Below are 17368 nucleotides of genomic sequence, written 5' to 3'. Positions count from 1 at the left end.
GAATTTTTTTTTCCTCCAATTTTAAGAGTTTTCTCACCAAAAAGAAAACAGAAATGTTTCGAAAGAAAAATGTAATAAAAAAGAGGATATTTTTTTATTTTAAATTCACGCTCTGCTTCCAAAGAATATATATAAAAAAAAAACAAAAACAGATCACCTTTCTCACTATTTATTATAGACATTATCTCATCTAATCTGAATTTTAATTCTCTTTCTCTCTCTCAAAATTAAAGTTGCACCGAAATTCCATGAAACTCACACGTATATAAATACATATATATGAAATAAATGTAAATTAATGTAAATTACCTGATCTTTTGATCTCTTTGTTTACATATTTTTCATGTTCAACTGCAACATAAATCATGTATTAAAGATGGCAGGAGGAGGAGCGGATTCATTCCTCATAACGTCACTTTTAGTATAAGGGAAATCGCTAAAAAGAAACAAAAAATTTTTAGAAAATATATGGAGTAGTTAATGAATATCTTCATTAATTATGCATAGTAGCAGCGTAAGAGCTTAAAAAGTTGGTTTTTTTCTGCTTTTTTAATTAAAAATGGGTCGAATGTAAATGATGATATATTTTTTTAAAAAAATTCCTATTTATTCAAAATTTATTATTTATTGCAATAGAAATAAATGATTTACGAAAAAATTAAAAATGATAATTGATCAAAGTTATTTTTGTCAATAAGTAGTGATAAATATAAATAGTCAATAAATATTAGTATTAATTCTTAATTTTATAAATTCTTTAAATGTACCACCGATTTTTTTCCTTTAATTTATCTTTTCTTATTATTTACGTTTATTAATTAATTTCAATTAAATAAAAATAAATTAGAACTATAATTAAAAATATGTTTAGTAATAAATTGATTATTTTGTTTAATTTTATTTATTAAGCAATTATACTATTAATTTCTTGATTTTAATTATTAATATCCGTTTCTTTATGTAATTAATTTTTACTCCACTCTCTAATTTAATCAAAGTATAATATTTAATTAATCTTACTAACCAAATTAGTAGTTTTCTCTACTAATAAGTTATTTTTAATATTAATTATAGAGTTTTCTTGTACTGATTAGTAAATATGTTCTGCTAGTTAGTAGTTTTCTTTTACTAATTACTACAATCACTAATTTTTTCTTTTAAGGAGATTCTTGAAATAAGATGAAACTTGACAGAGGTTATTTTTAATATTGTTTTTAATAGTTTATTAATATTTCATATTTCTTTCTCAGTTAATGTTATACAAGAGGAAAGTAAATCAAAACTTACAATTTAAAAGCAAAATTAAACTTACAATTAAAAAGCGAAATTTAATTTAAATTCAAGATAAATTAAATTAAAATTACAAAGTAAATCACGAAAAATATATTTTTTCGGTTCAAAATTTGTCGGTGGAATTTGCACGCTCTCGGTCGCAAAAAAATCATGTTTTATATGTATGTACTAGATAAAAAGTTTTACAATTCCTACGGATTTTTAATATAGATATATTTTTAATTTCAAATAAGAGTTGGAATATTTCAATGAGTAATAGTTTTCTAAATCAAACAATTCCTGAACAAAGCGAAATGGTCCGAATATTATATCATTTCGCGGATACTGAATTTTTTGTAAAAATTTACATATTCAATTTCCTCCGTTCATAATTGAAGTATATACTTGATAATTATATGCACTTGTACGGAAATTATTTTCAAGAATATCAGCATTTAGTACATAAGAAGAATTAATACTTTGTTGATTTTTCATTTTTCTATCTGCTATTTGGCAAGTGTTTTCCCTATCTATAATCATTTGTTGATTATGATTATAATCCATTTCTACTCTTATAACTTTACCAGATCTGCCGTAATTACCGGAAGCATTCTTCCACTTTATTTTCAAATCAGTTATGTTAACTGGAAAAATTGTAATATAACCAGAAATTCCACCTTTTCCTCCTTTACCTTCAACATTTTCTCCATATGTATCTTGGTAAGCAATATTTTCAAATGACCATACCAAATCGTAGCCATCTTGTCCGTCACTTCCTTCACCTCCATTACTAACAATACATAAATTTTCTGCATTAATAATATCATGAACGTATCCATAAAATGATCCTCCAGGTTCTCCAGGTGAACCGTGTAAACCATAAATGCGATCAGAAAATGTTTTCGGCTTCTGAAAAGTTTTTGTTATTATCCATCATTATAAGAAATTTTTTCTAAAATTACTATCGAACTATACTGTAAAAATACTATAGACAAAATACTATCATAATTTAGAAAAAAACTTTTGTCAACTTACCCAAATACTTTGTCCAGGAGCACCATCTAAGCGAATGGTTCTATTTGAAATAATTTCCCAAGTTGGTGCAATTAAAATGAGTTGTTGCAGTTCATTACTATCTAGATCGTCATCAATGATAATTTTATTCCAAGCAAACATTTCTAAAATTGTGACTTTTCCAGGACAATACTGCGTGTACAGCATTTCACTAAACTTAAGGATATATCCTCTTAATTGCAGTTTGTAGGTTCCATTATTTATTGAATTACATGTATTTTCAATTTCGAAATTAATAAAATTGAACACTAGGTTATAAGCTTCTTTCATGATAGACTGCTTGTTTTCGTGAGTTTTTAATATTTCCGCATAAAATTTTGGTAATCTTTTTAACAGTATATTTTTACCTATATGCTTAATTCGATCCATGTACATTGATTCAATTTCTAAAAACCAATTTCTTTCAGTATTACAATAATAATTTATTATATAGTGTTGTAAAAGACTAAATAATTTTAATTCAAGATTTGGATCATGATCTTCTATGTATCTCATAAGACAAATCATCTCGACAATTTCTATTTGATTTGGGCTGTTACAAAGATTGATTATAAATTTTGTAATGAGTTTATCATTTTTATTTTTGTTTATACACATTCCTTGCTTCACTTTGGTTATCCAAGTTGGAAAAGTTAATAGACCTGTTAAAGATGTTATATTTGATGGTGAGTTTTGTTTGGCATACTTTCCATTAATGAGGAGAAAAATTTCATGTAAACATCTATTCGGAATAGCATAGTTGAAGGAATTGAAATATCGAATAGTAATAATATTCGATTCTATTGGTAGGAAATTATGTACATGAATAGGGTATATCATTGTGTAAGAAGAAATTAGTAACACGTTATTGAAGGAATTTTCATAAAGATATTTCAGTATAAGATATTCCAATTGCTCTTTAATATGTAAATTTTTAAAGTTACTCTCCTCAAACCATGTTTTTAAATTCGTCTCTTTTTCATATTTTTCAAATTTTTCAGAATAATTTTCAATAAATTCACTCCTCATTGTTTCATATGAAAAATCCTCCTTAATGTTTGATGGTAAAATAATAATTCCATTTTTATTATTTGTAAAGTAATTATCGATATCTAATTCTAATATTTCTGACGCAATTAGCAACATAGATTCCAAAGAGAATTTGTTGATTTCTTTCTGACATGTGAGTGCAATTTTTAATTCTTTTGCCAATTCTATAGTCCTTTTTGTCATGTATGTCGCTAACAAATGATCCGTTACATTTCTAGGATAAACTAAAATGTATGTGGATGCATCTTTATTGTAATACAAATAATAATTTTTCATTATCATTGTATGTAGTTTCGAATCTTTCTCTTTTAATTTCTCTGAACCATGGACTCTTGTGTTATTGCTCATAAAATCAGCTAACTCTATGCCATCATTCATATCTTCTGCTATTACGAGAAATAGTTTTTTTATATTTATATCTTCGCCAAAAATTTTGATTGTTTGAAATATTTTATAAAGTTTCATAAATTCGCAATTATATTCCCTTGTTATTGTTGAATGTGGAAATAGAAATTTCTGTAAAAAATGTTTTGTTAAGTATGCAATTGTGTTCTAATATTTATAATTTTTTAAATACAAATTAATTATCTCTTCGACAAAAGAAAGAAATTTTATTTTAACATCAAAACTAGTGCTAAGATTATAATATTTTATTTTTTTGTCATACTAAATCTGAACTATTAAGAAATATTATTGAATTCATTTCGGAATTAATTTATTTGAATAAGAAATTTTATTAAGTATTACCTTTAGTTTACTAATCTGTTCTTTTTCGCCAGAATAAAAGTCCCTCAATTTTGATTCAATATTGTTTTGCAATATTAATTCATTCGATATTTGAATTTCTTTAGTATTCCTATCATTTTCAGAGCACACATTTAAATTGGAAGACAATACTTTTTCCTGTTTTAAAAAGTAAGGTAAAATTTGTTTCAAATAATTGTACCATATCATATGATTGTCAAAAATGTTACTGACAAAACAAATAACTTTAAAAATTTTTAAAATCTCTTCATTGTAACAAAGATTTTCTTTTAATTCATCCATCGATTCATTGTCTCTATTGGCAATTATCATTAAAGCATTTTTGTTTGCAAAAATCAACCAATCCGGCAAAAAGTTCAAATCCGATATGAAGAATGTTTCACTTCTTACTATTTTGTCAAAACATTCTTTATTTATGACATTGGTCTCTGGTTTTAAGAAACTACGAAGTTTAATTAATTTGCTCTCTTGTAATAGATAATCATTTTCTAAAATACTTGGAGAATTTGAACATGTATTGTTAACATGGTCTTCATCATCAAGAAGAGGTTTTATGACAAGATATTCTAATTGCTCCTGTTTACTCAAACTTCTGAAAATTTCTTTGCGTTCAATCGTATCAAAAGCATTACTATTTGCAGTCTGAAATCTTCTAAAACTATGTATATAGTAATCTTTTATTATTTTCACTCCAAGTGTACATTCTGTAGAATCATTTATATTTAATGGGAGAAAAATAATGTTGTATTCCATTTCGCAACGATGTCGTTCAATGTCAAGTTGAAAAATTTTTGATGCAATCAAAAACATAGAATTCAAAATTTCAGTGTTATTATCATTTTTACATATAAGTGCAACTTTTAAATATTGTGCCGATTCTATAGTTTTCTTTGCTAAGTAGTCTATTAATAGTTCATTCGGTGTGTTTGTAGGATAGACAAATATATGTACATCTTTTAATTTCGATTTGTACAAATAAAAATGTTCTTGTATTTTATTTTGTCGAAATACTTCATTCTCAAAAAGATCTTCCAAATCAAATTTAACTCTATTTCCGGTACTCAAGAAATCAGCTAACATTATCCCGTCGTTCATATCATCTGCTATTATGATAAACAATTTTTTTATAACTAGATTCTCAAAAAATGTGTCCGTAACAGTCGAGTCATTGTATAACTTTCCAATTATACAAAAAGGATCTTCGCTATTGAGAAGTTCGTTCTGCAAAAAATTGTTTTATTAGATGTTTACTTACCATTTTCTTTATTTACCAATTCAAAGAAATTGTTCATATTTTTTACAACCTACCTCCGTTTGTTTAGCATCTTGATAATTTTGCACTTTAGATAAACAGAAATTATTCATTTGTATAAAAAACAAAAAAAAATATAGTACCTTTTTTTTAAATTTCATCTTCAATTAGATTGGGTTTATCGAAAACTAAAGCGTACTGAACTGAAAAGAATATTAATTTATTTATTATATATACATTCTGGACATGCGCAACGTTTACCTAATGTTTGCGCATGCGCAGTAGCATTGGTCATTCTATGAATGTGCGTGCGCAATTCTGATGAAAGTCTTTCGAGAATATTGCGAGTGTTTTTGACACTTTTGTGTATCTATTTGCATTTATGTAAAATTTTAGTGATTTCGCTTGAATCAGTAAAACAAATATTTTTATTATGTCCGTTAACGGTAAACGTTTTCCTGTCATTTACTAATTTTTAATATAAACTCTCTTTAAAGGAAAATCTGTATTTTATTTTAATAATACATTCATTTTTAATTTTTTCATAGTACATAATAGATTGAAAGATTCTTTAATTTTAAAGCTAATAATATAATTAAAAGATTACGTGCTATCTGGATAATCAAAAAATCTGAAACCCCTAAGAATTAGCCAGAAAATATTAAATACTTACATTTTTATGACCTAAAAATTGGGCTTCTTTTAAAAATTACAGAAATTAGTCATCTTTATTCACATGTTTCCGTTATTACTCACTCTAATGCTACGTGGCAAAAGACAGTAGTTAGAAATTGTAAAGCGCAATAGAATATTTATCTTTTTTTGATAACTTTTTCGTGTTTTCACGAAAAATGTGCAATTTTAAATTATCTTTATTATTATACTAGCAAAATTATCAGCGCTTGAATGTTGTATTGCACTAATTATTCTAAATAAATTTAACCTATTTTAATTTATGAAATTTTTAATGCAATTAAATTATTACAGCATAAGTGAAAGACATGTTAGAATTAAATTTTTAATTTACATTATTTTAAAACTTCGAAGTATAATAGAAATTTCGATACTTATTATACAAATTAGTACATCAGTTTTACTAAATTCAAAATGACGAATCCAACGTGGCAATTAATATTTTTGAAATTTTATCAAATTTACACCACAAATCACCGAATCTGATAAATTAATAGAAAGTAAGTAATAATAATAGAAAAAAGTAATAATAAAAGTAGTAATAATAGAAAGTGCAAAAAATTGAATGTTCCATTTTGAATTTCTAGAATTTAATGTCAGATTCGTCATTGCAAACGATTTCCAAGTGAATTCTTCTTATTTATTTATGAATTTTCTATTTTTACTAATTACAGGTTTGCCGCACAAGTCAGAGGAATCAGGAACAATGAATTTGGTTAGGGATATCAGGAAATATTCTGGTTTTTAGTGTCAAAAAACATTTTTGAAAAACATAATAATAAAATAAAATTTTAAAAGGTTCTAAATTGCAATTTTTCAAAAATTTTAATTGCTTTGAAAGAAATTAATAATTAAATATTTATTCTAAAAATTATTTAAGTTTTAAAGAATTTTATTCATAATTTTGAAAAAATTAGGTTTCTAAAAAAATTGTAATTCAATTTATTAAAAAATTGAATTTGATTTGAATTTTTAAATAATTTTATTAAAGAATTGTCATTATTTATTGAATTTTTTTTTTTTTTGAAGTTTTATTGAAAATAATTAACTATATTGAAGAGTTTCATTAAAAGTTTCAAAATAAAAGGATTTTACAAAAAATTTTAATTTAATAATTGATAAAATGCAGCATTTAAGTATCTAAATTGCACCTTAAATAATTTAATTACGAAAGAGTTATAAATAAAATTTTCATTAGGATTAGTGAATTTTAAAAAGATTGATATAGTTTATTTTAAGAAATTTAGCTTTAAAAAAATTGCAGTAAAAAAATTTTAGAAAACAATCCATATTATTTTAAAAATTAATATTAAAATTTCGGAAAATAATTGACTTTTCATAAAATTTTAGTTGAAAATTCTCGAAATAATTTAAGATTTTAAATAATTATACAAAAATTCCAAAAAAATTTATGATTATTGTTCTCAAATTTAGTTAAAAATTAGAAATTTAATTGATTTTTTTTTTAATTGTATTTAAATATTTGTATACAATTAAATTGTCTAGGAATTTTAATTCAAAATTCTTAAAATAATTGAAAACTTTATAAAGTTACATACGAAAATTAAGTAAAATAATTAAATATTCTGCAAGTAATTGAATTTTTAAAGAGTTTTTATTTAGAATTGAAAAAAATTAAAAGAAATTGTAATACAATTATTGAATATAATCGAATTTCAAACGAACTTTAAATAAATATATCCTTAAAATAATTTAAATTTCCTTTAATTTCATTGTATTTAACCCTCGGAGAACACATGGGGTCATTTTGACCCCACGATTTTTTGCGAAAATCTTTTTATCTATTGTTTAATATTTTTTATAAGGATTTTAAAGTACACAGACTTATTTTACAGAGTTTAAACTATATTTTTAAAAAATTCTTAGGTTAAGCAGATGAACAGTTCAAAATTGGTTGAGCATTGAAAAATGACCTAAAAAAGAGGTGTGTTCTCCGAAGGTTAAAAATGAAACCAGATTTAGACTTATTTTTTTCTTCTTTAAACTATTTTACTTCTACCATTGAGCACTATATCGACACATGCCTGAACGATAATTGTTAAATGCGGCAGCATGACATTATTCTTCCATTGAAATTTCTATACAATTTTGTTTTTGTATTTTATATTATATTTTATATTCTTTAATTTAGTTACCCATGTATGGTCCATAGGGACTGCGGGACCAATGTTAAATAAATTAAAAATACCCAGATGAAAAAGTTCCCCCGGGAAATCTCCGAGAAATTCCCAGGAATTTTCTGGGAGAGTCCCGAGAATTTCTATAGAATTATTCAAGGGAAAATTATTATTCGAAGATAAAATTATAATTGGAAGAAATTAAATTAGAATATAGTTGAAAACATATGAATTCAACAATTAAAAAACACTTACAACAACTTAAAAATTCGAACAAACTACAAACTAATATGTAGCGCACAATTTACATTTCACTGTTTTCAAGGACGTAGGAAACGAAAAAGGTAAAAAATCAATTTCTCTGAAAGTTATTTTCAAAAAAGCTTGGTTTACAATTAAAAGCGATACCATCTACGTAAAATAATGAAAAATCACTACTGACATACAAGAATAGATACCGTAAAGTAGAGTTCCACTTTGGAAAATTTTTTAGAACTGAGAAGTTCACTTTCAAGTTGTCATTCTAGTTTCTGTTCCAATTTTTCATTTTCTTCTATGATAAAAAAAGTAACAATTTTATTATAATATTATAATAAAGGATTCACAAACTATCTACAGAAAGAGTCGAAAGGCATCTAAATCAGGTAATTTAGAATTTATTTATTAAATCTAATTATTATTATTAACTATTACCTAATAATTCAAGAAACCCAAAAAATCTAAAAAAAAATATCTGTAGACAATGAAAGAGTTTAAATTATTGATTAGGGTAGCATAAAATCCCTGTTAAGGAGTCAATGAATAATAATAATAACTAATAAAAAATGTTATTATTACCTTATTAAATTAATTAATCAATTACAAAATCAAAATCAAATTTAAAATTAATATAAATGATGTATGTTTCCTTGATATATTTACAAAAAATAAATCCTTCTCATTTTATTTTAATAAAATGTTGTCTTTTAAATTTATTTCGTTTATATTCACCTTTACATTTTTTTCATTTTTCAAAAAAAAATTATTTAAAACAAATAATTTAAAAATAATAAGTATTAACAAAATAACTAAAATTATTAAAATTAATGAAAATTTAAAAAAAAATTTTTTAATTATTAAAATATTATTTACCTATCTATTTATTTACTTCTTTATGTATATCCTACCTACATTTGGATATTTTGATTTGGACTTTTTAATCAGGACAAAAAATCCAATCAATGACTTTTTAGTCATAAGTGAAACTATTTGTTTTTATTTTTTTGGACTTCTGTAACTTTGGAATTTTTCGCTTGGATATTTTGAATTGGTCGTAAATTTGCTTGTTATGCATTAATCGATTTAACAGCATGAGAGAAAAATTTCAATAAAGAACAGTATCGAATTTTCTGCTTTAAACTACATTTTAAAATACATAATTATATGCTTTAAGGTAATTTCTTTTACTGATAATTTAATTAAAGTTAATTAAAACAAACATTTTATTTTAAGTAATTAAATGATTAAAACTTAATTAGTCCACAATGAAAATTATGTGTATTCGGGTTTTATTTTCATATTCATTCCTTTTTTATTTTTCTACGTACAGTCATAAAATATTTATTTCAAACAAAAATAATTTATTATTTGATCGAAATTTTTATTATATTATTCACGATAGCCAACAAAATTATTTACTAGTTTTATATAAATATCTTATTTAGCACTAATAAAATAAGAAATTAGATGTTTTCATTTAACGGATAAATTATTATTAAAAGATAAATTAAATAATTGAAAGAAATTAAACTAAAAAAATTGAAAAACGTTTTCCACAACTAAAAAATGTCAATAAAGTAATTCGAATAAAGAAACTATACTAATGTATTGTGCACAATTTATATATAGATATTTTCAAGAACGTAGGAAACAAAAAAGGTGAAAAATCGATTTCTTTGGAAGTTATTTTTTAAAAAAAATTGGTTTACAATTAAAGCGATACCATCTATGTAAAATAATGAAAAATCACTACTCGCGTACAAGAATAGATAGTCAAGTAGAGTTCCACTTTGGAAAATTTTTTAACACTTCGAAGTTCAGTTTCAAGTTGTCAATCTAATGTTTCTATTGCAGCTTTCAATTTCCTTCTATTACGATGAAGAGTTACAATTTCATTATAATGATTTAAATGCTGATGATATGTTTCAAAGAAATTGCTGATATGAAGTTCGTAAAGTTCAACGTATTTTTAATAATAATCGGAACAGGCAGTCTGGGGGACGCACCAAAACATGATTACCTGAAAGGATTCACAAACTATCTGCAGAAAGAGTCGAAATTACATCAGGTAATTTAGAATTTATTTGTTAAATGCAATTATCATTAATTGTCAACAATTAAATTAAATAATTATAAACATACTTCTACTTTGATAAAAATTAACTAATTATAATTATATTATTATAGTAATAAATATAATAATATTAACCCTAGACTCCTTCGCATATCTAGATAATACTCTCTAAATCTGAATTAGCGAAATTCCACTAATTTCCCAGCGATAAGTATAATTATCACTGATTCAAATAGCTTATATACGCTAATTAATCAGTGAAATTTCACTAATTCACAGCGTATATACGCTAATTGAATCAGTGATATACTTATCGCTGGGAAATTAGTGGAATTTCGCTAATTCAGATTTAGAGAGTATACATTACTGCCCGCAACCGGGATGCTATAATACTCCAAATTTGATTCGTTGATATAAAGTTTGATTTCATTCAAAATCAATTTAACACAACGCATTCTCTTTATTTTCAATATGAAAGAAAATGTTTTTTTTTAAATTTTGTTAACCCTCTTCCGTTGCTAACTTATCCCCAATCTGTCCCCACTAGGTGTCCAATCTGATGAATTTTGAAAATAACGTTCGATAGTAACAGCAGAGGGTTAATGTGATCAAATAACACAGCCACACAAAAAAAAAAAAGTTCTGATCTGGGGGTCTCACTATGTAGACTTTATGTTTTTTGGGTCGCTGAATCCGAATCCGAGGTCCATTTAACCCCATCAGATCAGGATATTGACATAACCTCAAAAACCCAATATGGCGGACACATTTTTGAAAAGTTCATTGGATTCGCTTGAAATTCGTTACTCGGGGGTTTTTGGGGTCGCTGATTACGAATTTGAAGTCTGATTTCAAAAATTCAAAATGGCGGACACGTTTTTGAAAAATTCATCGGATTCGCTTGAAATTCGTTACTCTGGGGTTTTTGGGGTCGCTGATTACGAATCTGATGTCGGTTTTTCAAAATTCAAAATGGCGGATCCAATATGGCTGACACAGAGATATTGGATCCGCCATTTTGAATTTTTGAAATCTGACTTCAAATTCGTAATCAGCGACCCCAAAAACCCCAGAGTAACGAATTTCAAGCGAATCCGATGAATTTTTCAAAAATGTGTCCGCTATAGTGGATCCGCCATTTTGAATTTTTGAAATCAGACTTCAAATTCGTAATCAGCGACCCCAAAAACCCCCGAGTAACGAATTTCAAGCGAATCCAATGAACTTTTCAAAAATGTGTCCGCCATATTGGGTTTTTGAGGTTATGTCAAAATCCTGATCTGATGGGGTTAAATGGACCTCGGATTCGGATTCAGCGACCCAAAAAACATAAAGTCTACATAGTGAGACCCCCAGATCAGAACTTTTTTTTTTTTGTGTGGCTGTGTAATTAAAGAAACCCAAAAAATGTAAGAAAATATCTAGACAATGAAGTAGTTTAGATTAGGTTACCAAAAAATCCCTGTTAAGGAGTCTAAGATTAATAATAATAACTGATAAAAAAATGCTATTATTAATTTATTAAATTAATTATTCAATAAGTAAATGAAATATAAAATTAATATAAACGTTGTTGATGCAATAATAATTGTGATATTAAAGCATCCACGGAACCTCATGATTTAATAAAAATAAACATACAAATATAAATATTTTTAAATTCTAAATGCTTACTCTATTTTTGATTAAATAAGTTCGAAATATTCTCAGAAGCCATAATTACATTATTAGAAAATTTTGTATTAATTTTTCCAGTAAAATCTGTTATCAATAATCATTCATTAAAACAACGATATATATTAATATAAATTAACAGCATATTATTAATATTAATTTTATTATTATATTATTAATATTAATTAACAGCACACAAACGTCAGGTTCTGTGGATTTAAACAATAAATATTATATATATTTATTATTATTATTTTGATTATTGAATATAATTATTGTCTCAGGTAATGTTTGTCATTGGCGATCATATGATGAATTATCCAAGTTCAAGAGTAAATCCTCTCGTTCGAGAAGTTGGCAAGCACTTTCCAACCTTGTGCATCAGTTTGTCTTCTTTTCGGTATCAATTCATCGAGACAAACTACTCGTCGGCTCTACAAAATCCCAGAAGAACGACATTGTTTATTCTATTTCTCAGCGGCAACCCAAACGAAACTAGGATTCAAGAAGTAACTGTAGGTGAACAACTGAATAGTCTGTCAATGGGATATTCACATCCGAAATGTATGATCAATCTATTTCCACACAACAATTCTTTATCAATAAAAAAGTTGATTAAAAGGTTATGGCGGAATGAATTTCTCGATATTGCTGTAATGACGCAACCAGACGACAACCAAAGATTCTTGATAACCGACAAATTAAATCAATCGATTTTGCATCAGATGAATTCTTTTTCTGGAACCTATTTCACTCAGAAATTAACAGATGACGTACAATGGTTCCCGAACAAACTGAGAAACCTGCATAAGTATATGTTAAAATTTTGCTTCACTACTGATCAAAATTCTTTACCAAAAGGAGAAAATCTGAAAAAAATCAGAAGATTTGTTAATCTTTTAACGACAAACATGAATTGTCGTACGAAAACATTATTTTTTAAAATCAAAGATTTTGGAGCTTATGGATCACTTCTGTCTGCAAACAAAATGGAAATGGATTTACATGCCAGAAACGTTATCTTAGTCAATCAGAGTCATTTAAAAAGTCTTCGAATGCGTATTACTAGTATTGGTAGCTTGAAAGCTGTAATTCCCAAACATTCAAGAACAACTAAAACTTTGACAATGTCCGAGGAATTAATTACCATGATGTGTGTCACTGTCGGTGCAATTATTTTGCTTCGGATCACAGCTCTCGTGTTAAAATTGAGAAGGAGAACATGGCGAACTTTTAACGTCAGTCGAATTGTACTGGGAATGTCAACTGACAACGAGCCGGAAGAATCTCCAGAAAGAATAATTTTTGGCGTGCTGATGATCTGTTGTATTGCATACTCCAGCTACTTTTACTCAGTAATTCTGGACATCAATTGGCGACCACAGGCGGAAATAACAACACTCAAAGAATTGCTTGATTCTGACCTGACACATATGACAAGTCAACTGGTAAAAGAGATGTTGTTGATTAGTCCTATCTCTGAGGTTCAGAAATTAGGAACAAAATCTACTGTGTATCCTGATCAATGGAGGGATTTTAACTGCCTGGCTTTCTTGTCTAAGTATGGAAATGTGACTTGCATAATAAGCGATTCTCAAGAAGCGGTTAAAGATTTCGAATCAAGAACACAAAAATGGAACATGAAGGTACTACCGAAATCTTTATCATATTACTTCCAAACGTTCATGTCAAGACGTAATTCACCATACATTGATCAGTTTAACGAAAAAATTTTGCGAGCCTCAGAATCAGGCATACTGTCAAAATTGATACACAATGATACAAAAAAGCAACTTAATCATCCCTCTGGGTCGGAGGAAATATCAGGTGAAAAATTACTTCCACTGGTTTTTCACACTTTGGCTATTGGATACACTCTTGCATTGATCGCCTTCATTGTCGAAGTTCAAAGCATCATGAGATGGTCGAAAATTCGCTCCTTTTGCACAAGTCGATTGATCATGATTAGGGATATATTTCGTTGAATAAAGATAATTTCGTTTTTTAAAGAATTTTATTGAAATTTTTGTAAATAATCTATTCAGTGTAATAAAAAAAATTAATTTAACTTCTTTCCACTCAACTATATACATAATGGTAGTTGAATTTTTCGAATAAATTTTTTTCAGTGTGTATAGAATTTTTTTATAGAAATTAGGAATGAGGTTAAAATTGTGTCTGAAAATCAAGGATAAATCGTGGAAAAACAAAATTAAATTTTTTTATAACTCTGAATTATTTATGTTTTACTATAAATTATTTTGTTCTAATCGCTGAAGCTGTTATAGTTTTGCTAACAATTTTTGACTATAATTTAGATTTAGAGACTGTCTTTTTGGTTCTATATCATTTTTTTTAACTGATTCAGGGAGATTACTAATTCATTTAGTTGATGAATCTTTCTCGTAAATTTAGTCTAAATTTAGACTAATTTAGATTTAGAGAATAATTACAATCGTTTTGGCCCAAGATCTTAAAAAGGGCACAGGTAGATAATACAGATCTATGTATACGTAGTCCACTTTTTAATTTATCTTTTCAATCTTTCGTTTTTTTTAATTCTAATAGACTATTTTTCTCATCATCATAACAAAAAAAAATCAACACTTTTATTATTGACATTCGCTTATATACAAAAGAGACTCATTTTTAAAGAGCGAGGCAAACAATGAATGAAATTAAAAAAAAGAGATACAAAAAAACTCAAATTCATCATCCAGTAAATGTTGGAAGTTAAATTGTGTTGTTATAATGTTGTTAAAAATTTTTCGTTTGTTATAAAAAATGTGAAAAAAAATTGTGACATTTTTTTCAATTATTAATAAATCAGTAGATTGTATATTATAAAAAGATAATCAGTTAGGTATACCGTAAGGACGGAAGGGACGAATCGCGAGTCAATTGCTTTTGGCGTATAGATTCCGGTCGACTCACCTTCCACTTTGGAATCCTAAAGACAATGGACTTAAAAGTTGCGCAAGTTTAACTTCCGGCGCGCATGCACCTCTCTTAATAATGTCGCAATTCAGACAGGATGTCGACGAGGCTTCTCTCGGTTTACTGTTCCCGTTGATCTCCATGCACGGTTCCATGCCCGTGTCGATCCTGATTCTGCAAGTGCCTCTCCTCCCTCTCCCCTTTTTTACAGTCTCTCTGCTTCCTCCAATTCATCTATATAGTCGAAAGAGATTCTAAAACTAACATGGACCTTTGCGAATGGATGCGATATGCCGGATACTCGAATGCAAGCGACGAGAAGCAAAAATGAGAGGCAAGAGGATGCGTTTCCTCTGATGGTTGAAGAAAATGGCAAGGACGCGAGAGTTTATATCAAGACCTCGCGCTAGATGCATCCTTCGTTGAGCACAAGAGAGTTTTTAGCGGTTTTTTCTTCTTATATTCAAGAGGCGAATTGAAACTGTCCTTAGTATATAAACGGAACTTCGGCTTGCGCTTCATCGTTCTTCTCTATGGTAACAATGTTTATAATGGCCTATGACTGGGGTCAACGAATGGATGATTTCCCAGCGGCTTTTATGAATGCAATATGGTATTGTGATTAGCATAGAGGACTCAAGAAGAAGACGACGACGACGACGAAGGAGAAGATGTAGGGTCATTGTAATCTGTGTTTTTTTTTCTTTTTTTAATGAACGATCATATTCTTCTTTTTTTCTTTGGCGTGAGACTTATCTCTTTGATTAAGTAACTTGAGAAGCTTCCCTGCTTGAATTTTCATCAATTGTGTTGGAAAAATTATCACTCGGTTTATAATTCATAATATTTTATAAAGACTGAATTTTAATTAATTTTCAAACAAACTTTCTGTGAAAAAAAATTATCAAAAAAAAAAAAACTAATCTCACCTAGAGAAAACAAAATCTGAAACCGTTTTCATCTTAGAACGAAAATGATTAAAAAGTAGCCTGATTTATGTTTGAAACTAGATTAAGTGAATTTTAGACCTTAAAATCATAATTTTTTTTTACATGAAGATATCGATAACTCCGAGTCTTCGACTTGGAGTTATCGATTTCTTCATGTTTTATAATAATTAAAAATGCCCGAGTAATAAAATCATTATCAATTCAATTATTATTTTCAAGAATTGTAACTAAAATTCTTCTTTAAATCAATTATTTTTAAAAATTTTCGAAAAAGTTCTTTGACAATTTTAAAATCCATTTGTTTACAATATTCAATTTTACGAAATTTCAATTATTCGTAAATTCTTCAATCAAATATATATATATAGCAAAATAAAAACTTCAAATAATATAAAGCGAATCGGCATTAAAATTTCTCAAAATAATTAATTTCAAAATTTAATTATTTCTAAAAATTCACGCTTATAATATTCAATTATTATTCACAATTTTAACTGAAATTCATTTTTAAATCAATTTTTATTACAAAATTCTACTACAATTCAATTATTTAACGACAAAAAGAAATAATTTCTTGAATAATTTAATGTTTCTTAAAATTCAATTTCCATTAAGAATTCCCATTTAATTTTTGCGAAGAATATTATTACTTTTGAAAATAATAATTGAATTTCTGCAATAATTTGTAACTTTTACAAAATTAGGTTTTTTTTACGTGTTTTTAACTAAAATTCTTCTCTATAAGCATTATTTTTAATAACTTTTGAAAAAGTTCTTTCAGAATTTTCAAATTCATTTGTTTACAATCCAATTTTACAAAATTTAAATTATTCATAAATTCTTCAATTAAAAATGTATTTGAAAATAAAAACTTGAAATAATTTCAAAAAAAAAAAAAATCTAATAAACTTTTTCTAAAAAATTAATTCTAAAGAATTGTTAGTTAAAAATATGGAAAATTCAGATTTTCAAAGATTTTAATTTGAAACCTTTTCAATGAATTATTTTGAAAAATTCACGCTCTAATGCTTTTAACATTCAATTATAATATAAAATTTCAACTAAAATTCATTTTTAAATTAATTATTTTAATACAAAAATAAATAATTTATTGAATAATTGAATGTTTCTTGAAGTTAAATTCCCAGAAAGAATTATATCAACAAATTTTTGAATAATTAAATTTTTTCGACTGATTTTAATAACATTTTTTAGAGTAATTACATTTTTCGAGAAATTCGATTAAAATATT

At 26.4% G+C, this 17368-nt stretch overlaps 2 protein-coding genes across 2 annotated transcripts; one reads left to right on the top strand and one right to left on the bottom strand.

Moving 5' to 3' along the window:
- Positions 1-1196: 1196 nt before the first annotated feature.
- Positions 1197-6202, bottom strand: LOC122505007. The gene is made up of 5 exons (XM_043616405.1): positions 6066-6202; positions 5449-5595; positions 4123-5361; positions 2308-3891; positions 1197-2181 (listed from the first exon to the last, which is right to left on the bottom strand). The coding sequence occupies exons 2-5, from the start codon at positions 5551-5553 to the stop codon at positions 1645-1647; spliced, it is 3465 nt and encodes a 1154-aa protein (XP_043472340.1). The 5' UTR covers positions 5554-5595; positions 6066-6202; the 3' UTR covers positions 1197-1644.
- Positions 6203-10364: 4162 nt separating this feature from the next.
- LOC122505009 lies at positions 10365-14426 on the top strand. The gene is made up of 2 exons (XM_043616413.1): positions 10365-10549; positions 12514-14426. The coding sequence occupies exons 1-2, from the start codon at positions 10391-10393 to the stop codon at positions 14212-14214; spliced, it is 1860 nt and encodes a 619-aa protein (XP_043472348.1). The 5' UTR covers positions 10365-10390; the 3' UTR covers positions 14215-14426.
- Positions 14427-17368: the final 2942 nt, after the last annotated feature.

The sequence above is a fragment of the Leptopilina heterotoma genome, unplaced genomic scaffold, assembly GCF_015476425.1.
Source record: "Leptopilina heterotoma isolate Lh14 unplaced genomic scaffold, ASM1547642v1 Lhet_33, whole genome shotgun sequence".
NCBI lineage: Eukaryota > Metazoa > Arthropoda > Insecta > Hymenoptera > Figitidae > Leptopilina > Leptopilina heterotoma.
Note: the sequence above shows the minus strand (reverse complement) of the source record. Positions and strands in the feature narration are given on the sequence as shown.